At 48.3% G+C, this 22,635-nt stretch overlaps 1 protein-coding gene across 7 annotated transcripts in view; it reads right to left on the bottom strand.

Moving 5' to 3' along the window:
* Window positions 1–22,635, bottom strand: part of PPFIBP2 (PPFIA binding protein 2) — a gene marked incomplete at its 5' end in the record, with an annotated part of 122,057 nt that overhangs the window by 87,930 nt on the left and 11,492 nt on the right. For 4 of the 7 annotated variants that reach the window (XM_079707427.1, XM_079707430.1, XM_079707429.1 and 1 more), the window contains one exon: window positions 15,018–15,232. In XM_079707427.1, the coding sequence (XP_079563553.1) occupies window positions 15,018–15,232 (215 nt within the window). Of the gene's footprint in view, window positions 1–1,199; window positions 1,248–15,017; window positions 15,233–22,635 lie in introns of those variants that run through there. The other 3 variants (XM_079707432.1, XM_079707431.1, XM_079707433.1) reach the window with 1 other exon arrangement.

The following is a 22,635-nucleotide window of genomic DNA, read 5'->3' as shown; positions in this document are numbered from 1 at the left end:
TCTTCACCCCCTTTTCCACCTGACTCACTCCTACTTCTCCTTCAGTTTTCAATGAAGTGTTACTTCCTCAGAGAGGGCCCCTGACTACTCCTTCTCAATCAGTAACAGCCCTTGATGATGGCTACCAACAGTTCCTCTTCTTGGCTGTATTTATCAACTTGTAAATTTCAGACTTATTTCCTGGGACTATTTAACTGGCATCTCCCAAGCAATAGATGGGAGATCCACAAGAGCAGAGAGCGGTTCTACTTTGTGCTCACCACTGGACACCCAGTACCCAGAACTTGATAAATATTTGCTGAGCGAGAAGTGCAGAGGGCGCACGCAGAAGCAGGCCCAGGGTTGGGGCGCTGGAGTCGGGGACCTTCCGAGCTGGACACTTCCTGTCCCTCCTGTTCTTCTACAGTTACGATGTCAGATCTCTTATCTGTCAGCTGCTTCTGCTCTTCCTGCCTCTGAAAACATTCAGCCTCGGTGTGAAAATACACGGATATCCATCTGTGCAGCTCAAAGATGGTGACAGAAGAGCGAGCCTGGGTTCTGTGAGTGCGGACGCTACTCCAGCCCCCAGCATTCACCCGCTGTTGCTCACCCCACACTCTCACGCTCAACCCCGACAGAGTCGGCAGGAACGACTTGCAACGCCAGCCCTCGGCCTCTGAGAAACACGAAGAGGACTTCCGAGAGCCTCCCCCCGCCGCACCCGCCCCCCACCCCGAAACGCAGCAGCTCCTTCGGCTGACAGCAGACTGACTAATCTCCACACCAGATAACTTCCGAGCAGAGGAGAAGCCCAACAACTTCTGAATCCAGTGCGTTTGAAAGGCAGTGGCTCCTTCCCCGCATCCTCACACCAAAAAGTGGTGGGCACCTTCTTCTGGTCACGGTGTTTGGAGCCTCCAACTGTTCACGTGCTAAAGTTAAAATAACGAACTCTCCTCACTTCATTCTTGCCTTTCTGCACAGAGGCTCATTCACTAGAATGTCAGAGGAGAAACAAAGACAGCTGACTGTTTTCTCCCCTAGTGTCTATAATTAGATTCTCATGGAGAGCTTGGCCACAACAGGGCTTCGCCGGACAAACACCTCACCCCTCCACACACGCACACGCGTGCACGCGCGTGCACACACACACACACACAGTGTCTCACCCCTCACTCATCTCCACGGAGACCCAGACAAAGCAGCCAGTCACTTACCCTCTTCAGCCACGCGAAATGCCTGTAAACATCAATGTCCCCATCCATGCTGGGTACCCATGTCAGCAGTTAGATTCCTTGGTTGAAAAAGCCCTTTTTCTGGCCAGAGACCAAATTCTCTCCTCTTCCTTGCTGCTGCCCCCTCCCCCTCAGGAACGTCAAGCTGTGTTCAAATTTCCCCACGTCCCTGGCCTGCGTCCGGCAGCCTTTCCCTAAACAGTTTCAGAGACACAGTGGCTCAGACCAGACCGTGCTGTCCGGTATCCACCTCCCACCCCGCCGGACACACACAGGCACCAGCTCTGGGACACAGAGCCTGCAGAGCAGGGGAACCTAGCAGAAGGGGGGTGGGGGGTGGGGAGACAGACTTGGCCAGAAATTGTAAAAACACACACACACACACACACACACACACACACACATACACACACACATACACGAACATTCTTTTCGGTGATAATACCAGAGCCTGCCAGAGGGAAACAGTCCTGAAGAAAATTCCTCGTCTGGCTTCCCCCTTCTGGAGTGGCTGGAACTCATTAGGGAGAGACCCCGGTTCGGTTTCCTGTCTCAGCTCCACTCTGCATTTACCCACAGGCTCCCAGCTGCTCTCAGTTTATTTGGGACTGGGGAGAAGACTAAAAATAAGCGCTGCTCTTGGAGGAATTGCTGGTTCCCACACACAGCCTGACTGCCACCCAGCAGCCCACGCCCACCCCTTTTCCTCCAGGCTGGTGTCAGGCTGTGCCCTGAGGGAAGCCAGTCTTTTCCAAATAAGAACAAATTCAGAAGCAGCCCCAGTCTGGGTTCTTGGCCCTGCTGGGGGTTTGCCGTCCTGGGCACTGGGGGCACTGTCCGGTGCTGCAGTCTTGGAGACCTTTGCTGACAGCCACCACCACAGGGCGCCCCGGGGCTGCATTCTGCACGGGAACAGACGGGGCAGAGCTTCTCTCAAGTGCTGCCTCACTGGCTGTCCCCAGCCCAGACTAGCTGCTTCACAAGCCAGGTGAGGCCACCTCACGTGTGTCCGTGAGATCTAGGGGGCACTCTGGGTGGGAGCCTTGGGAAGGCAGCAGGCTGAGGAGACAGGGAGCGGCATCTGCCGTCTTACTGGCAGGTCACATGCTGGCTTGCCAGGGTGGTCTGTCCAACATTCCCCACAGGCTGCCCCCCACTTCCTCACATTCCCACCTCCTCTGAGAGCTCCCCTAAAAACAGCTTTTCTCCCTTGCCCAGCCCTCAACGTGTGGCCCTCGGCTATGACTGGTTATGAAAGCAGTCTTTGATGTGGGTGCAATGGGAACTGTGGTTACACGCAACGGTTCTGAGCTCTGCTGCCCGAAATGACTTGCAGACACACATCTTGTGACTGCGTGGGCCTTCCCGGCGCCCCTGGGGGTCACCAGGGGGTTTCCTGGAGCTCCCACCTGAACAGAGGGCTCTGCTGGGTGTATGGCATGCTGCTTAGCACGGCATCTACACTGTCCACAGCCCAGAAGCAGGGCCCGAGGACAAGGCAGAAAACACACACAGTCCCCGGCAGGCTGGCCCAGTCCACACAGAACACAGAGGCAGCAGGAGGAGGGCTGTGGCCAGCAGCTGGCATGAGGGGAGGAGTAAATTCCTGGAGACACACCCAGATCAGAGGCCAGAAAGGAAAAGCAGGCTCAGCTGCCCATGCCCTGAGCTCTAAAGCCTTCTTCTGGCCTCTGGCCCAGTTCCAGAGTGCAGCCCGGGCCTCACTCGCCAAGGTTCCCTGCCCAGAACTAGGATAGGATGTGTTAGTCAAGGTCTCTAAGGCTGCAGGGGTGGATAGGCCGTTTTACTTTTTTCTGTTTAAAAACCTGGAAAAGTCAAATGAATTCATTTGGTCAACACGCGTTTGCCCAGCATCCAAGGCAACTGAAACCAACTTCTTGCCCTGGGTAAAGAACTTTCCACACGGTATGTGACAAAGGTGTTCCTGGGGCTCCAGGGAGGAAGAGGCAAGACAGCTGATTTGGGGGCTGTATGGGGAGAGGCCTGCCCACCCTTGGAGGGGGATCAGTGTCCGCTGGTAGGTTCTGGTGTGAGAGGAGGAAAAAGAGGGAACCAGGCGGCAACATGGCTGCCTCTCAGCCTCGCTGACTCCGACCTGCCTCTGGGGAAGCTGGCTCCCCGGCACCCACCCACGCAGCCCCTCCCCATGTCACCACCTGCCCTGCGGCACTGAACCACACCTGTTTACACGTCTGTCCTCTTCACCAGACGGGAGCACATGTGTGAGCCCTGATTCACGGCTCTGATTTCCACGCCTAGCACGATTCCTAGCATACGGTAAGAACCTGAAAGTTCTCCACGTGAAAGAGTGAGGCTCAAATGGTGAGACTGGAAAGATAAGCCTGAAACTCTATGTGGAGAAAATGAGTTTCCCCAGGGTAAAGATGCTTGACTCAGAGAGGAAAAGACAGAGCCAGCTTCATCTATTAGCTCAACTCATGTGTGATGAATGGGGGTGGGGAGTGAGGAGGGGAGGAGGGAGGGAGGGAGGGAGGGAATCCAGACAAGCTGCAGCTAAATTCTTGACATATTTTTATGGTATCCTCAAGTAGCAATTCTTACCTCAGTCTTTTTTTTTTTTTGAACCCCCTAAGTATACTGCACTTCAACTCAGAATCCACAAAATAGCACTCCAAAGGCCTAGAAGCAAACACATGGCTGCAGCCCCTCACTCAGAAGGCCATCCCATCCAGGGGCTTCTTACCATAGGCCACAGAGGGGCTTCGGAGGATCAGACAGGCCCTTGAGTACGTTCATAAAATGTATATAAAGCACTATTTGGTAGGTATAAATCACTATTTCTCTGAAATCGTTTTCATCAGGTCATCAAAATGATCCATGACTCCCAAAAGATTGAAAGCCTGGGTTTTATCTGGTCTAAGTAGTTACTCAGAAAGATTTAGGCTACCCTTATTAAGGCAGGATGGGGATGGTCCTACTTCTATAGTACTGCCCTGTGAGGTAGAGAGACTCTCAGGGACTCCCTGGATCCATCACTAAAGAGAGACGTTTTCAGGAACCACATAGGGTACATCAATAGGAGTCATTACAGTGACCCTATGGCCCTCGGAGCCTTCCCCAAAGCAACTCACATTGACCAGACTCAACTCACTACTGTCTGGAACATGAGGCAGCCCGCTGAGGGCAAAGGGCAGGCAACTGAGCATTTGGGGAGCCAAAGCACAGCTAAGAGGCCAGAGTGGTCAGGGGAACTCATATAGACTGCCCTCCTCCTCATCCCTGGGTCCAGGAGGGGAACCCAAGAAAGTCACTTATCTGGCCGGAATCCCATGTATGCGTGGGAATGACTGGGGATGGAGTTCCTGAGATTTTCCTCCTCCTGCCAGCGGCCAGGAGTCAGCAGCATCTAACTGGGCACACCTGTGGACCGAGAAGGGGTCACATGCTATTCTGCTGACCTCTCACCAGCATCCTGAGCTCCAGCTCAGCCCTGAGCCTTGGCCTCTGGGCCACGGTGACAGGTGCCAGGACGGACCTAGTAAGTCAGACAGGCTTGTGCCCTTCAACAGGTGCGCTGCACTGGGGGCTTGCCTCTTGGAAGAGGAAGGGGAGGAGGGGGAAGAGCCAGCCTGAGGACACTGCTCCTCGGGGCTGGCAAGCAAGTCCTGCTTGTGAAACAGGCATCCTGGCCACCGCAGCCCAGGTCCCCAGGGTGTCCAAGCATGAAGACCCACCTCCAAAATGAGTTAGCAGAAGGGGCAGCACACTGCCTGTAAAGGGCCAGATGGCAAATGATTGAGGCTTTGTGGGCCATATGGTTTGGGACAGTCAACTCCCTTTTGTAGTGCAAAAGCAGCCACAGCCAATGTGGAAAGCAGTGAGGGTAGCTGTGTTCCAGCAACTTTTTTTGTGAACGCTAAGATTCAAGTTTTATATCATGTTCACATCACAAAATTGTCTTCTTGTGATTTCTCAATCACTGAAAAACATAAAAAATTATGCTTAGCTCACAGGGAATAAGAAATAAGCAGCAGGCCAAATACAGGCCATAGACTGCTGACCCGGGGGTGAGGATGCTGCTTCTCTATCTTTAGTGAATCACCAGGGCTAGAGGGCTTTCTTGTGAAAATGCAGATTCGGACCCAGCAGGTTGGGAATGGGGCCCGAGACTGTGCATCGCGAACAAGCTTCCAAGTGATGCTTATCGTGCTGGTCTCAGGACCGTATTTGAGGAGTAAGAGGTTAGGAGACTACTTTCGGAAGGTCTTGGAGCCCAGTGTACTGAGCAGTCTGCCTGGAAGTGTGACTCCTCTGGAGCCTCCCTACCTGCTAGCGGGTGCCTGAAAGGGAAGGAGGCCCGGTGGTGTGCTGGCAAGCCCTCTTTGCGGGCAGAGGGTTGGGGGGTGTCCACATGCTCAGACCTCAGGTCATGCTAACCAGGCAACACTGCCCACCACATCCCCTGGGCCTGAAGCAGGAAATTTAGTGGGGAAGGATTTATTTGCTCTTTCACCACTGTTTGCACATTCTTGATCATTTATAAACATTGGTTCTGAGGGACTGAAACAGGCTCAAGTCAAGTCTGAAAGAAGCCAGATCTCTGGAATTTAGTAAGGTACAATTTACTTGGACCGGGGTGGGTAGAAACCCAAAATCCAGGAAAATTAAAACTGCTAAGTTTGCAGTGGCTGAAAACCCCCAATCTGGGGTGCTGTGACAGGAAAAAAATCGTATTCAAAATCCCCCAAGGTACAGGAGACTTCTCTAGGGCAGGGCCTGACAGACGCAGGGTCAGGAAATGGAGAGGCCACCCTAATTAATAGCGCACCAGCAAAAGGCACTGGAATTAAAAGGTGTTTGGAGAGATCTTCTCGCCTTTGACGATGGAAGGTCAAGTCTACGCTCCCAGGACGGGCCCTCATCCCTCTGGTTTCCTTCCCCCGCCACAAACAGTGGAGGCCTCCCAGGCCTACCCTTATGTCCACTGGGTTCCAAGGAAAATAATTCTTTTTGCCAGCTGACTCAGGTACATTGTCCAGCGGCTTCATTAATGAGAGGAACTTATGTCCTCTAAGCGTTGGGAGGGGGTGGGGGGAGGCAGCTATTTTCTCATATAAAGCCCATACCTTCTTCCTTGGGCTTTTAGACTTTCCAGCATTTGTCCCTGACTCCCACCTAGTGGCTTCTTCCAGTATTGCACAGGGACAAAGAGCCTCCCCACAACCAGCATACCAGCCTAGCAGGAGTCCCTTGGGAGAGCACAGGAAAGAGAGCGCTGACACCTACAACTCTCGAGCTCTCAAGTTCACACCTATAGTGGGGAGGGCAAGAAACACGCACTGGAAATTGGCTCACATAGGCTTCACTTATTTCTTTTTTTGAAAAACAATCACCAAATTTCCCCTTTTCTAACATCCAGAAAGCCAAGATTTTCCTATAAAACTCCCGTCTGTGACTTTTCAAAATGAACATGTTTGCCACATAAATACCCCACCCATCTCTTGCTCCTGGCCTTGAGCGGAGAACAGGGATACAGAGAGGAATCGCAGGGCACGAGAAACTCAAGCTCACGGTTTATAATTCGTAAAACAGCTTCTCCCCGTTTTTGGTTTTTTTGTTTTTTTGGTAACTCCTCTGGCTTTTCAATACGGTGAGCAGATTTGCTTCTCTGGCCGGAATGAAAGACTGCAGGCTGAACCTGGCGGGAACGTCGGGGCTTTGTGGGAGGCGCTGGGAGCTGAAGGAGCCACCATCTGTGACACGGCGGCTGCGCTGATGACGGGGGTGGCCGTGCACCCTCCTGGACTGGTCTTTTTGTTTCTGGAGAGACTGGTTAAGAAGGTAGCTGAGGGCACGCAAACATCTGACGGACAGACTGACACAGGTCAGCACACAACCCAGAGGGGCCTTACTTCCCTTACAGCTAGGCCCAGAGGAAGCTGCCGATTCAGGGCCTCCCATTTCACGGCTCCAGAGATGACCAGAGATGACGGCCTCGGCCGAGCCCCGACATGGGGCAGCTGTGCCTAGAGGGGCTCCCTAACCTGTCTCCACTTTGCAAACCTAAACGTCTAGACTGAGGAAGGCAGGGGCTGGTGGCTACCAGGGGCCCGCTCTATAGCCTTTAAACTGCAGGACTGGAATGCGTGGCCAGATCCTGCAGACGGACTGTCAGACCAGCTCTCATTTCCAGTAGGGAAACTGAGTCCCAGAGGAGGGAAGAGAGGTTCATCCGTGGCCACATGTGAGTGGCAGAGAGCCGGCCTTTTGCCTCATCCCACACCGCCTCACCCTGGTTTGCTCCCCTCCACCTGTCCAAGCACGCTGACCAGGACACCTGCACCCTGGCTGAGGAGAGCATGGGCCCGCTGGGAGGCCACACCGACTCCACGAACGCTGCTTCCAGAGGGCGGCACAGAGGACAGCCCCTCTGGAGCGTCTCTGCCAAGCCCCACCACCACCACCGCCCTGGAGCCCGGGCTCTGCCCTGACTTGCCCACACTCCGCTGCTGCTGGGTTTACCTGCCTTTCTTCAGACTTCACCTTCAGCCCCAAAGCCTCAGGTCTTCACCAAAAATCTCCCTGACTCACATCCAAAGTAATGAGAGTGGAACAGACTGATGCCTTGCAGATGACGAGTGTGTGTGCCCAACTGTTAGAGAAGGCCCCAGAGCTGCTCCATCTGGAGACCCTGCCGGCTCTAGTATCACTTGGGCATCTCCCAGGAACCTGGGTCACCCGCCCGCTTACCCCGCTAGCTGGCTGTTTCCCCAGCCTTGCAGGGCCCACTGGAAGCTGGCTGACCAGCCCTTTACGGGCTCCACTCTCCCTGAGGGCTTCATCGCCCAGCTCACCACAGGCCTAGGAGGCAGCTGCAGGGAGAGGAACAAGGTGGCCCCTTCCTGGAACTCAGCTCCATTCCCATCACAGCAGAGATGCTGCAGCCTTCCAGCCTGGGCCTCAGCTTCCTCCTCTACGAGTCCTGACCCTGAGCTCGGCCCCGTCTGCCAACCATGAAAGAGGCTCACACTCTTCTGCTATCACAGGACAGCCTCACTGATGCTTCTCTGCAGGCCAGGCTCCGTGATCCCTGCTCGCCTTTCCTATACAAGAGCCCCTTCCGAAGCGGCTTGGCACTCCACCAACTTTCTGAGGCTAAGCCCAGAGTTCAGATACTGAAACTGTGCCCCATAGAGTTAACAGAAGCTGATAATAGAAATGATTGAACTTGTCTTATAAAACAACAGATAAGCGAACAGCTTGCTAAAACCCCTTTGATTGTAAATTGCCTTCATTAAGTTCACTTGTTTTTTTCTTTCTTTCTGTTTTCCTCCCTTTAATTGCATACTGTCCCAGCTTCACGCAGCCCAGCTGTTTTACAGGAACTTGGAGTCAGCTCCTGCCCAGTGTGAGCCGGCCAGGGACTGGTTGGCACCACCCTAAAACTGGGCCTGCGCAGATGTCTAATGAATGGCCTTCTGACATTAAAGGACTGGAAAACTCCACCCTCAGATGATGCTAAGGGCCTCCAACTGGAATATGCAGAAGCATTAACCCAGATGCACTTGCGCAGAACACCGATTTCCTCACTTTTACCCTACTTCCAATCACCTCTCCCCTAGGACCACCCTCTTTTCCCATAAACACTCCAACCCCCTCGCCTTCAGTGAGGCAGATCTGAGACATTCTCCTGTCTTCTCACTTGGCTGCCTTGTGAATAAACTCTTGGCTGTAAACCACAGCATCTCAGCATTTGGCCTGCTGTGCATCAGGCAAACAGACCTGGTTGGGTAACAGTTCTGCTCCTAGAACAGGGGAATCCAGGCCCTTTGTTCCTTTCTTCATTGAAGTCCCAGAGGGACCCCAGCTTAGAGAGACCCGCACATACCCTTCCAGGCCTGAAGCCCACCTTTCCTCATTCTATTAGGGGCCAAGGAAGGGAGGACCCTGTTTTAGGCCCCAAAGCCCTGGAAACTTGCCCACCACCTAGCACCACTGAATCCTGGGCAGTTCTGTTCCATAGATACTTGTGTCTTTAGGATGAGCCTGGTTTGTTTGTAACTATTCCCAGGCCAAGAATCCCCGCTGCTGCCAGCTAATCTGTGTCCAGCCCTGCCAGCACCCAGCAAGGAGGAACCAGCCCCACTGTAAAGAAACAGCTGTCCACACACGGGCTTTCTGACCACGGTGCACTAGGACCACAGCTCCCTCACCATTCAAGACATAAGGGTGGGGGCCCAGGGCTAGTCCACTATGTGCTCGAACCACCAACCGCTTCCCCACATCCACTGCGGCCTCTTCAGCAGCCCCTATTTCTGTGTGCTACAGCTGCCAGTATCTGTGACTGAATATCCCAGTTACAGTTACTGTTGAACAGTAACAGGAGACCACGATTCCTACCCTCTCACCCCAGCTAATTATTGGCCCTTGGGTGGAGACCTGACCCAAGGGCAGCTAATCCAACGCAACAACCTTAAGAAAAATCTCTCCAAGGCAAGCATTCCCCCAACCATTGTAAACAGACCCCAAAACAGATCTGCAAATCTGAATGCAAGCTGTTTTCTGCAATGCATCTTGCAAAACCAACCACAGCTGAGCATAAATGAAAATCTTGAATTTCTATTTCTTTGGCAATTAACATTTCTTCATAGACCTGGAGGGCTTGGCTCAAAAATTATGAGTTAAGCCAATGAGATTCTTTTCTTCAGGGGTTCACACACACACACACACACACACAGAAAATAAGAACTTGTCAGTCAACAAGAATAAAATCACACCTAAAGGACGTGCGACAGTCGCCCTGAGCTGTCTTCCTAAGGGCCATTTATTTCCCCCCCCATCATGGTTCCTTCCCGACAGACGCCCCCCCGCCCCCACCATGATCAGTGAAAGCACCAACACTGGTTCCCCAGCCTCCCTGGCAGCTAGGGTATGCACATGCGAACAAATCCTGACCATTGGGACCATATGAGAAGCTGGGGGGTTTCAGAGAAATCTTCCTATTTTATAAAAAGAGGACATATTCTACCTCTGGACACAGCTGTGTGTGTGTGTGAGGACAGGCTGCCCGGAGCTGCAGCAGCCTTCTTGCAACTGTTAGGGGACACACCTGAGGAAGAATCAACACCCTGAGGATGGTGGGGAGAAAGATAAGAAAAGCTGGAGCCCTTGAGGTCATCCCAGAGTCACTGATTTGACCCTGGGACTGCCCATCCTCTGGACATCTCGTTAGTGACATTTAAAACTCCTTACTGGGGCTTCCCTGGTGGTGCAGTGGTTGAGAGTCCGCCTGCCGATGCAGGGGACACGGGTTCCTGCCCTGGTCCGGGAAGATCCCACATGCCGCAGAGCGGCTGGGCCCGTGGGCCATGGCCGCTGAGGCTGCGCGTCCGGAGCCTGTGCTCCGCAACGGGTGAGGCCACAACAGTGAGAGGCCCGTGCACCACAAAAAAAAAAAACAACAAAAAAAAACAAAACCTCCTTACTGTTTATGCCACTTTCTGAGAAAGAATCCCAACTGACAGGTGTCATAAGGCAGGGTTGGATCACGCCAGGCCAGCACATGACAAAGCAGTAACTGAGGTTTACGACGAAGGAGAACAGGACAAACACCCAAGGGACATACAGATAGCATGAATGAGAAACGAGAAGGCACAAGGACTGCCTGCCTGAGCCCTCGAGCTACCTTGTTAGCTCCAATTTTAAGTCACATGGGATTTTTTTTTTTTTTGGTAATAATTCAAGCGAGTCTCTGGTTTAAAGCAGTGCTTCAAACTTTAATGTGAGTACGAATCACCTGGAAATGGTTCAGTGGATGAGGCAAATTCTAACTTTTTTTTTCTTGAAGACAAGCTATCAAGTGATGCCAAAACTGCTGGTCCATAGACTACAATCTGTACAGCAACATCTTCTAAAAGTACCAACCTAAGGCAATCTAAAACCAGTCTAAAGAGGAGCAGTGGGTTTCTTCACGGCCTTGGATTCTATCTCCATACAGATAAGACCTGCTATGGAATGTGTGTGCCTTGTAAAATGACTTTCAGTTGCTGAGACCTAAAATACACACAGGTGGTCTCTGTCTAGAATCAAAACCTTAAACATCCAGCCCTGGTATCTTGGAATGTTTATATGAACTTCTGACCTCCCTAAAAGTACACCATTCATAGGTTGCTGATGGCCATAACTACTCCAAAAGTTTTATGAATGCAACAACTTTTAGAAAAATCTCTCTAAGGCAAGCATTCCCCCAACCATTGTAAATAGCCACCAAAACAGATCTGCAAATCTGAATGCAAGCTGTTTTCTGCAATGCATCTTGCAAAAACCAACCACCACATCGACTACTTTGGGATCAAAAATATTTTTTAAGAATCTTTCAGTAAATTATAGAAGTTAGATCCATACTTCATGCACACACTAAAAAGACTGAAGATGAATTTGAGTAAACCATGAGATACAAATCAAACTATAAACCTACTGGAGAGAGAATACAGGTGAATATTATTTGATCTGAGGTCAGGCAGGACCTTTCTAGAAAGAAGAACTCAAACAGGAAAGACTGATAAAATTAGTTACAATCCTTTTAAAGTCTTTGCCTCAAAAAACCACCATAAATAAACAACGTTTTAAAACAAAGTGGGAAAAGAAATGTCACAAAGCAAAGGGCTAGTAAAAAGTCATTTAAGCATAAGAAAAACATTAAAATCCTAATAGGGGTGGGGGTGAGAGAACACAAAATATTAACAGACCAGCCTAGGGCAGGCACACCCAAGGGACTCAAGGTGATCTCTGGTTGCGGGGGGTGGGGTGGGGTGGGGGTAGGGGGTGGCACGTGTGAAGAAAATATTCAAGCTATTTTCTTTTTTAAAGTTTTTTTTTTTTATGTGGACCATTTTTAAAGTCTTCATTGAATTCGTTACAATATTGCTTCTGTTTTTATGTTTTGTTTTTTGGCTGCCAGGCATGTGGGATCTTAGCTTCCACACCAGGGATCGAACCTGCACCCCGTGCACTGGAAGGTGAAGTCTTAACCACTGGACTGCCAGGGAAGTCTCTAGAGCTATTTCCTTAATCCGTCCTTTAAAAAGGATTTTCTATCTGGGACTATGTTTTATAATTTACATATATTAGGACAGTTCTCCATATATGAATATGTATATTTGGAGAATGAATTTTTTTCATATTGGGGTAAGAGATCAAAAGTTTGGAGACAATACAGAATATTAATAAGATAATTAAAAAAAAGCCTTCCTAATAAACAAAGAAATGCAAAGATAAAATGAAGCCATTTTTCCTACGAAATTAGTAAAGCTATTTTTTCAATCTTAGTGCTTGTTGATCAGGATATATACCTCAAACCCTGCCAATGAAAATATAAATGAGTAAAATCTTTCTGAAAAGTGGTTTGGAAAAATGTGTCACAAGGCTTAAAGATACTAATACCTTTGATCAGAGTTGCCAGACTTAGCAAACTGTATGAAACATACTTATTAAAAATTCATTGTTTATCTAAAATTCCAACTTAACTGAGCATTCTGTATTTTGTCCGTTAACCCTGCTTTAACTCTATTATTCTACTTTCATGATTCTGTCTGAAAATATTTCGATATAATGACAAATATTTCTAGACAAAGACAGTCTGTGCAGCAATGCCATATCATTAGTGAAAGATTAAAAATAATTTCAATTCAACATTAGAGAAATGGTTCCACAAATTCAGGCACATCTATACAAGGTAAAAATACACAGTCACTGTAAATTATGTATTTGTAGTCTTTCTTTATCCCACTTCATGCAGATATTCACAAGTTCTGCTGAAGAAATGTCCACGTGTTTCCTGCCCTGTATCTGCTAGAGATGGTACATACTGTACAGTACACATGCCCTGTCTCACCTTTCTAAAGTTTAATAAGCTCTGAGTTCTAAAATGCATGTGGACCCAAGGGTTTCAGACTGAGGAATTACGGACCTATCATTTTCTTGAAGCTTCATAACATTTTCTGTGAACACTACAGCCTGAGTCAGTAGTACTTAGCAGGACTGCAGGGGTTAAAAGAGTTAGCGGAGACACAGGTGGGGACTTCTGTCCCATTATCAGCACAAGTCTGAGAGGACCACCAAGAACCGCCTTCATGTGGGGGAGGGATGAGGAGCCAGCTTGCAAACCTGACCTGTAACAGGCCTACCGGAGACCCATCCAGCAACCTTCACCTTCCTCTCTGGGCATTATCGGTTGCTACTGTAACGAATTACCACAAACTTAGTGACTTGCAAAAACACAAATTCATTACCTTATAGTTCTGGAGGTCAGAAACCTGAAATGAATCTCACTGGGCTAAAATCAAGCCATTGGCAGGGCTGCTTTCCCTTCTGGAGGCTCCAGGGGAGAGTCCAGTTTTCCAGCTCCTGGCAGCTGCCTGCATTCTTCGGTTCTTGGCCCTTCCGCCTTCAAAGCCAGCAGCAGTGGCGGGCGACTACCTTCCCCCACCACATCCATCAGACACTGACTCTTCTGCCGCCCCTTCCACTTATAAGGACGCCAGTGATTATACTGGGCTCACCTGGATAATCCAGGCTGCTCTCCCTATTTGAAACTCAACTGATTAGCAACCTTAATTCCACCTGCTTCCTTCCCCTTTGCCACATACAGTAACTTATTCACAGGTTCTGGCCATTAGGATGTAGACATCTTTGGAAGGCCATTATTCTCCCTACCTATGGGTATGCTACAGGGCTCCAGGCAGACAATCTATGTAATGAAAATGTTGAACAACACATATAATGAATATAATAAAGAGTTCTTCGGTGTTCTGAGGAAGGCATGGGGATAAGACTGTATTGACAGACTCCTGAACAGGAGTAGCTAGGACATCTGGGATATAACCTGTCTAATCACAAATGATTTGGCCTCCAGAAAAGAGGATCTCAACCTCCTTCGTCTGTGGTTTTCAACATCAACTTGCCCCTCCCAATTTAGTGGTCCTGTTCCTGTCGTGCTATCTCTGTGCATACTTTCCAATTTTGAATCAGATCCACAGGACTCTAGCTTTGGAAGACTGCATCCCAGCTTTCATCCTCAGACTCAGCTTAGGTAATAATCACATGCTCCCTCTGGCTTCCCAGCCCTGGACGGGGTGCAATCCAGATCATTTCCAGAATGGACTAGTTCCTTGCCTTACCCATTCCCAGATATTACTAGTCTTTTAAAGCTGACTGGCTGGTCTCCACAGGGAAGGAGATGGGTAACAAAAGCCAAAAATTTACAGCTTTGGTGAGTCATCTGCTTCCCTTAGAGACTAGCAGGTGTGCAGGATTGATCTAGAGAGGGCAGAAGAAGAGTCAGGAAACCTGCATTCCACTCTAGGGGCAGGAAGGACTTCTAGGGCAAGGTGGTCTGAAGAGTAGGGGGAGCAATAAAGGGATGGATGAGGGAACAAGGTTCTAGTTTGTTGTAGGAAACGAGGGGCATGGTGGGTTCAGCTGAAAATAGAGACCCCAGCTAGGGATTATAACACAGCAAATTGTGCGTGTACTATCTGGGGGGAAACACCTTCCATGTTCGCTCTTCTCTGGCCCTGGATTTCCCCTTCTCAGGAGAACAACGGGAGGGCACAGGCAGGCTGACTGTGGAGCTTAAGCTGCTTGACCAGGCCCTACCCTTCTGCTGGGAAGGACCACCACCCACTGGGGGTTGGCCAAATCTGGACAGGAAGCAAGAAAAGACTGGACAGTGCACAGATGAAGTAACAGCCCCAGGCGATGGTGGCATGCCAGGGGCTCCGTGACCGTATTCCCCAACCAGGCCATGGGCCTACTCACCAAGCTCTCCTCGAAGCACTCCTTTATGTAGGCAGCTGTGGGGCCTGGGATCTGGCTCAGGAGGGTTGCTCTCTCCTGAGAATGCTCCAGCATCTCCAGGGCCAGCCTTAAGTCCTCGACGAGATGGAGCACCGGGAAGGGGTTCACGTAGGAAGCCGTGGAGGCCAGTCCAGGCTCACAGGTACCATCGCTAATATCTACCCCTGTGTTAGTGCCTGGAACAAGAGAGAGGCGGGAACCTTGGTAAGAAGGGTGGACGCCAAGGGCAAGGAACTGATAAACAGCAAAGTTAGTGAAAGGGGAGAGGAAAGGGATGGATAAGAAGCTTAGAGGAACCACTTCTGCCTCAGCAGAATCACTCACAAAGTGAACTTTGCAGAAATCACCTTTCATCCTGGGTTGGGCATGAGAGAGGCACATGACTGCGCCCATTGGGACTGGCTTAGGGAAGCTCACACCTTCAGACAGCTGCGAAAGCACAGCTAGACCTCACCCACGACCAAGGACATGTGCGCTAACATGGTGAGATGCCAGTCTTCAGCTCTGATATTAATAGATTTGTCCTCTTTTACATTATAGACTGCAGAGATGGCCACCAAAAATCCGTCCCATCCTTGTGTGGGCATTCTACTCCCCTCATCCTGAGGTGGATGCTGACTCTGGGCTGGTCTAGTGACTTGTTCTGATCAACAGGATGCAGAGGAAGGGATGCTGTGTGGGGTCTGGTGAGGTTGAGTGAATCGAAATCTTTCTAGATCTTCCCGGTTGGGAGATTCTATACCCTCTGACATACTCACACTTTTGACTTGTATTTATTACTGTGTGTATCCATATCTCATCTCCCTTTATGGGCCGTGAAGTTTCCAAGGGCAGAGCCCCTGTCATAGTTAGCTAACATAGTTATCACACCCCCTGACCCGTGGATGGTGAGGGGGAATTGGACTGAATGTCTGTACATATGCTTGGATGAATAGCTAAGAGGAAGTGTACCTAGATTTCCCCAGAGATCTGGGATACTGGGTCTTTTTCTAAATTGGTGTGTCCCAAATAGGACTGTTTTTGCCTTTCTAAACCCCACCATTAGGGACTTCCCTGGTGGCGCAGTGGTTAAGACTCCACACTGCCAACACAAGGGGCCCGGGTTCGATCCCTAGTCCGAGAGCTAGATCCCACATGCACGCCACAACTAAGGAGCCTGCCTGCTGCAACTAAGATCCGACACAACCAAATTAAATAAATAAATAAAAGAAACCCCACCATTAAAAAAAAAGTCTTCTTTGCATAATATGTACAGTGATATATTTTTCAAACCAAAACTGGGGCAACAGAGTCTAACAAAGGATTCCTGTGCTTCTTTCATCAGTAAGAAACACTTTAGAAAATATGGTTCATAGTAGAATTTCTAGGGCATTTGGATTGTTTATAAAACCAACAGAATAAAATATTTGAAGTCAGGACTCTTGCTGAAACATGTGGGCTGTAGGGCTACCACATCCATGGTTACACTGCAGCCCTGACGCCTAATTCCAGGTTCCTCTACTCTTTTAAAAGGCAACTTCCTACTTGCCATGGCAGTCTTTGGAATGAGAAATCCACACAGAAGGAAACAATTACTATTTGATTGCCGGTTTGCTTTCTGAAAGGGCAGGATAGAGGGAATCATGGATCACAATCCACAAACAAGCCCATGGCTCTGGGGAACTAGGAAACGGCCCTATTACCCACACTCTGATGTGTGCTCAGCACTTTCTGGCTCCTGCAAATACAATTTAGAGTTGACTAGGAGAGGCCACAGCCAACAACTTCAGGAAAGAAGATGAACAGAAGCAGGGCAAGACCCCCCAATCTCCAAACAAATGCTAAGTAATCCCTCTCCATCCTGGACACACTTCAACACACACACACACACACACACACACACACACACACATTTATAAATGTAGGATAAGTCAGGCCAGGAGTAGGTGGGAAGACTGAGATTTTCATTTACTTTATATCACTCTGTGGCCTTGGACAAGTTCCTTCCATTCTCTGGGCCCCTCCCTGCCCTAAATCCTTGGGATTCTTCCTTACTATTCAAATATTGCGTATGTGTGTAAATGTGTATGAGTACGTGTGTATCTGTGTCTATTTTTCCATATGTATACACATGTAAAAGACTTTAATTTCTATTTCTTTGCAATTTCATCAACACACAGGCTCAGAAAATGGTCCAGAATGGTGAAACTTCTAAGGCCCAGCATTAGCAAAGGCAACAATCACCCAGGGAATTCCCTGGTGGTCCAGTGGTTAGGACTCAGAGCTTTCACTGCTGTGACCTGGGTTCAATTCCAGGTCGGTGAACTAAGATCCCACAAGCCTCGTGGCACAACCGAAATAACAACAACAAAAAACCAATCACCCAGAAGACTCAGTTCCATACTCCACACACATTCCCTACAGATGATCAGTTCCTATGGAAAAACTACAATCACAGAGGAAAATACATCAGAATAGGACTATCAGATGCAACAAATAAGAAAATGCATGCCTTCATACCTGGGTTTAACAAAACAATACAAAAGAGACAATAACATAAGGCAAGGTGTTGACCCCTAAATTACGTCTCAGAAAACAGCAGCTCACCTCATGTTCAAGCCCGAATAAAGTTTCTCTTTGGGGGCAATCTCTCAATTACTTTATCTTGAACAACAAAGCACTCTTTAGGGAAGATAGATTAACATAAGGGACTTCAATTTTACATACAGACTGAAATCACTTGGGGAGTTTTACAAACTACAGATGCCAGGGTCCCAACCTCCAGAGGTTCTAATTTGATTGGTCTGAGGCTGACCTGGGATAACAAAAAGCTCCCCAGGTGATTCCAATGTGCAGCCTAAGTGGAAACCATTGACTAGCAAATCAACGTTGATCAATGTCAAGTTTTGACGTTTAGAGAGGACAACCTGAGAATTTTTATTTTAAGCACCCAAAACCGAAATTTAATACAGATTCAGTCATTGTTAGGGGAAGGTAAGACAACATAAAATGCAAACATAGGATTTCACTGAAAGCCTTTTAATGATCGCTTTCAAAAGCAACTAAGTATGTGTGTAGTAGTAATCAGGGTTATTCAGAAATGTTTTGGTTCTCTTCTACTTAAGCTCATAGTAGGATAACACTTCTGCCCCTTGAAGTTACTCACAGCCACAAGACTTCCTCTGGGCAATAAACAAGAAAAGTGATATGTGTCGCTTCTGGGAGAAAGTCTTTAGGTACCACAGCACAATTCCTCATATCTCTTTCACTTGCTCTGATCTCTGGCAACGGTGGGGACTGAATCAGCCCGTGTTCCAAAGGGACGATGACGTGGACCAGAGCTCTAAGTAGACCCGGGGGGAACCTGTATGAGCTGTTTCAAGCTGCTGACATTTTGGGACTGTTTGTTACTGCAGCATAACTTAGCCTGTCTTCACTTACACAAAGTATATATGTTGAACAATTCAGAAATATATACAGATAAGATAAACTTCTAAAAAATGATCTTTTACTGCATGGACCACTCCACCTGCCACAAGCCACAGCAAGGGTAACAGGGAACCAGCATCCTCAGTGCTCTGAGCCCAATGTGCAGTCTGGTCCCACGAGGGGGTCTGAGCCGGAGAAGGGACCCCCCACCTCTCAGCCACATTCACTCAGTGTTTAGCCCCAAACACAGATCTCTGGGGGGCAGGATGAGAAACGCTGACATGCTGCCCTCCCGGGAAGACAGCCCAGCAGCTGGATGCCAGGAGCGGGGGTCCCTGTGTGTGTGGCTCCCCCAGCCTGGGGTGGGCTTCTGCCCTGTTGAGCCAGAGTGGGGAGGGAGGGCACACACCTTGGTCCAAAGACCACAGACGCGCATAGTTCTTACCAAGTTCTGATAGATTCTATGGAATAAATGTTTCTTCAATGAAATGGCGCAGGATCATTTCCAGAGAATGGCTATTTGCATTTTTTAAAAACTCATTTTCTCCAGCTTCACATTTGAGTGGATCTGCAGAGCTCCTCCCTTGGCTGTCATGCTGAGAGCAGGATGTCCCTGTTGCTTTATTATGCCATGAAATTTGAATTAAGATTATCACGAAACCCCCAAAGGCTAATAAACACTTGATGAAAAATGGCGCAAGAAAAAAAAAGGCCCTCCCAAAGGGACCCTCCACTTGCTTCTCCTCCACTGACCACTACCCACTGTGAAGCTTTCCCTTCTTCCTTGGCAAGTATTTTATTTTATTACCTTACCCTGCACATCCAAACTGTAATAAACTCATTATTGTTTACCTCTAATATACATTTGTTTGTATTACTCAAGGTCACAGAGACTTTCTCCTATGCTTTATTCTAAATGTTTTGTAGCTTCATATTTTGCATTTTGATTTATGATTGATCCAGAGTTAATTTTGTACGAAGTATGAGGATTAGGTCAAGTTTCTTTTTTCTTTTTTTTTTTAACTATGGCTATTCAATTGTTCCAACACCATTTGTTGAAAAATAAATATTTTATTTGTGGATGTTTAAAAAAAAGATCCTTTATCATGCAGATGGGGGTTCTCTGGCATAAGGTGAAATATCTATTGAGAGCATCATATGTGAATTTTTAAAGTGCTGTACTTACAACAACTGAAAAGTGAAGATGATAGGCCCGAAAATGGGGGTCCTGAACCCCCAGGCCGCAGACCAGTACGGGTCTGTGGCCTGTTAGGAACCGGGCTGCACAGCAGGATGTGAGTGGCGGGTGAGCGAGCGAAGCTTCTTCTGCCGCTCCCCATCGCTCCCTGTCGCTCCCCATCGCTCGCATTACTGCCTGAACCAGCCCACCCCCACACCCCGGGTCTGTGGAAAAACTGTCTTCCACGAAACCGATCCCTGGTGCCAAAAAGGTTGGGGACCGCTGCTCTAAAACTTTGCACATCAAAAGTGCTGTGCATGTCAGCTGCACTAGCATTACCTGGGAGCTTGGTGGAAATGCAGACTCTCAGACCCCACCTCTACATTTTATCAACAGCCCCACATGCTCTTCAACTGTTCTGGGATGCTAAAATTATTCAACAAGCAGCTCTCATAATGATAAACACAGTATGTTGGAGATAAATGTAAAACGGTTGAATAAAATTATTATTAAAAATGTGCCAGTGGCTTCCCTGGTGGTGCAGTGGTTGAGAGTCCATGGGTTCGTGCCCCGGTCCGGGAAGATCCCACATGCCGCGGAGCGGCTGGGACCGTGAGCCATGGCTGCTGAGCCTGTGCCCGGAGCCTGTGCTCCGCAATGGGAGAGGCCACAACAGTGAGAGGCCTGCGTACCGCAAAAAAAAAAAAAAAAAAAAAAAGTGCCAGTGAGATAAGAAATCCATAATTATTTTACATAATGCTTATAAATATACAAGTAACTTAATCAATAAATTAATATTATGAGTACTTGTCTATTTGGGAATCTATTTGGACATATATGATATGTTTTACATAATTGAAGGAAAAAAATGAGAGAAATAGAAACTTTAATGAAAGAATAAGAAGGAACGAGAAAAGAACAGGACAATTTGAAAAAGAACCACGTGGAAACCAAAACGAAGAATGCAATTATTCAAGTGAGAAATTAAGTGCACAGGTTAAATAACAGATAAGAAAATTACTGGAATGGAAAGTGGAAGGAAGTATATAGAGTGAAGCAGGAGCAACAAAGAGAAAATGGCTATGGATTTGTCACAAATAAAATCTTGAGTCTTCTCAGTTTAAAAGACACACACTGAGTCCCAAAAACGATACATCAAAACAAACCCATCCTAGAAACAACGCAGTGAAACTGAAGAACACCAAGGATAGAGGAAATTTACAAGCAACCAGAGATAAAAGACAGACTGTCAACAGACTTCTCATCAGCAAACTCCCGATGACCACAAAATAATATCTACAGGTAGCTACCAACCTATAACCTGTACAAGATAAACAACCAAGATTAAGACTAAAATAAGGACATTTTTCACGTAATGACTCGTGCAATTTATTACTGGCAGGCTATTCCTGAAGCGATTTTAAAGGATCTACTTCATGAAGCAGGAAAAGCTGCACCAACCAAAAAGGAGTGGGATGAAAAACACATACGGGGGGGTTCGGGGAGCACCCAAGAGTGGCTGCAGCCAGGGCCTGTTTCCCAGGGTCAGCTGCAGCCACCTCCTGCCTCTCTGCAACTCTTCCAAAACCAGCAGAAGAAAGGCCATGTGAGAACACAGTGAGAAGAAGATAGCCCACAAGCTGGGAAGGGAGGTCGCACCAGAAATCAACCCTGTTGGCACCTTGATCTCAGACTTTCTGGTCTCCAGGACTATTTTCTATTTCTTCTTGAAGCTCTTCAGGGATACACAGTATGACAAAATGCATGAGACAAGAATATTTATAGCAAGTTGTTACCCAGGCAGAGCCTTTGAATCCCAGAGCAGCCGCAGCTTCACCCTCAAGACACAGATCTGCAGCCTCCTGGGCACCATCAGACACCTCCAATGAAGACCCAGAATGGAGACCATTGGACCATATGTCCTGTACATTCTCTAACGACTACTTAGACCTAAGGTCTTTGTTTCAACACCTTCCTTTGAGAGCTAAGACTAGTTTATGTAATATGGGATGATGAAAGAACTTAGATTTTGAGATCTGATGGATCTTGTATTTTTTCCTAATTAAGCTTTCCAGTTAAGTTCTCTATGCTTCAATTTTCTGTCTGTAAAAAGGGGGTGGCAGGGCTTCCCTGGTGGCACAGTGGTTAAGAATCCACCTGCCAGTGCAGGGGACATGTGTTCAATCCCTGGTCCGGGAAGATCCCACATGCCACGGAGCAGCTAAGCCTGTGCACCATAACTACTGAGCCTGTGCTCTAGAGCCCACGAGCCACAACTTCTGAAGCCCGCACGCCTAGAGCCTGTGCTCCACAACAAGAGAAGCCACTGCAATGAGAAGCCCGAAGTCCGTGCACCACAGTGAAGAGTAGCCCCTGCTGGCCACAACTAGAGAAAGCTGGCACGCAGCATCAAAGACCCAACGCAGGCAAAAATAAACAAACAAACAAACAAATAAATAAATAAATTTTAAAAAAGGGGGGGTGGCAATACTGTTCATCTTTCACAAGTTTCACAAGGATTAGGTAAAATAATGCATTATGATATCCGATAAAAATAAATGTTCAATGAATAATAAATAAATAAATAAATAGCACAATATTTTGGGGTCTATAAATCAAGATGACACCAGAACACAAAACTAAAATAATGTGGAAGATGGGGCAGTGATGGGAATTAAAGCATTCTAAGAGTCAGGTATTACTGAAGAGGAAGACAGAATTATTATTCTATAAAGATGCTTATCTTTAGCCTTTGTGTTAAGGACGCATGTTAAAAACGTGAGCATTTTTTTGAGCATTAAAAAAATGCAAGGATGAGGGCTTCCCTGGTGGCGCAGTGGTTGAGAGTCCGCCTGCCGATGCAGGGGACACGGGTTCCTGCCCTGGTCCGGGAAGATCCCACATGCCGCGGAGCGGCTGGGCCCGTGAGCCATGGCCGCTGAGCCTGCGCGTCCGGAGCCTGTGCTCCGCAACTGGAGAGGCCACAACAGT

This window comes from Hyperoodon ampullatus (assembly GCF_949752795.1).
Source record: "Hyperoodon ampullatus genome assembly, chromosome: 7".
Classification (NCBI taxonomy): Eukaryota; Metazoa; Chordata; class Mammalia; order Artiodactyla; family Ziphiidae; genus Hyperoodon; species Hyperoodon ampullatus.
This window is presented reverse-complemented; position numbering and strand designations above follow the sequence as displayed.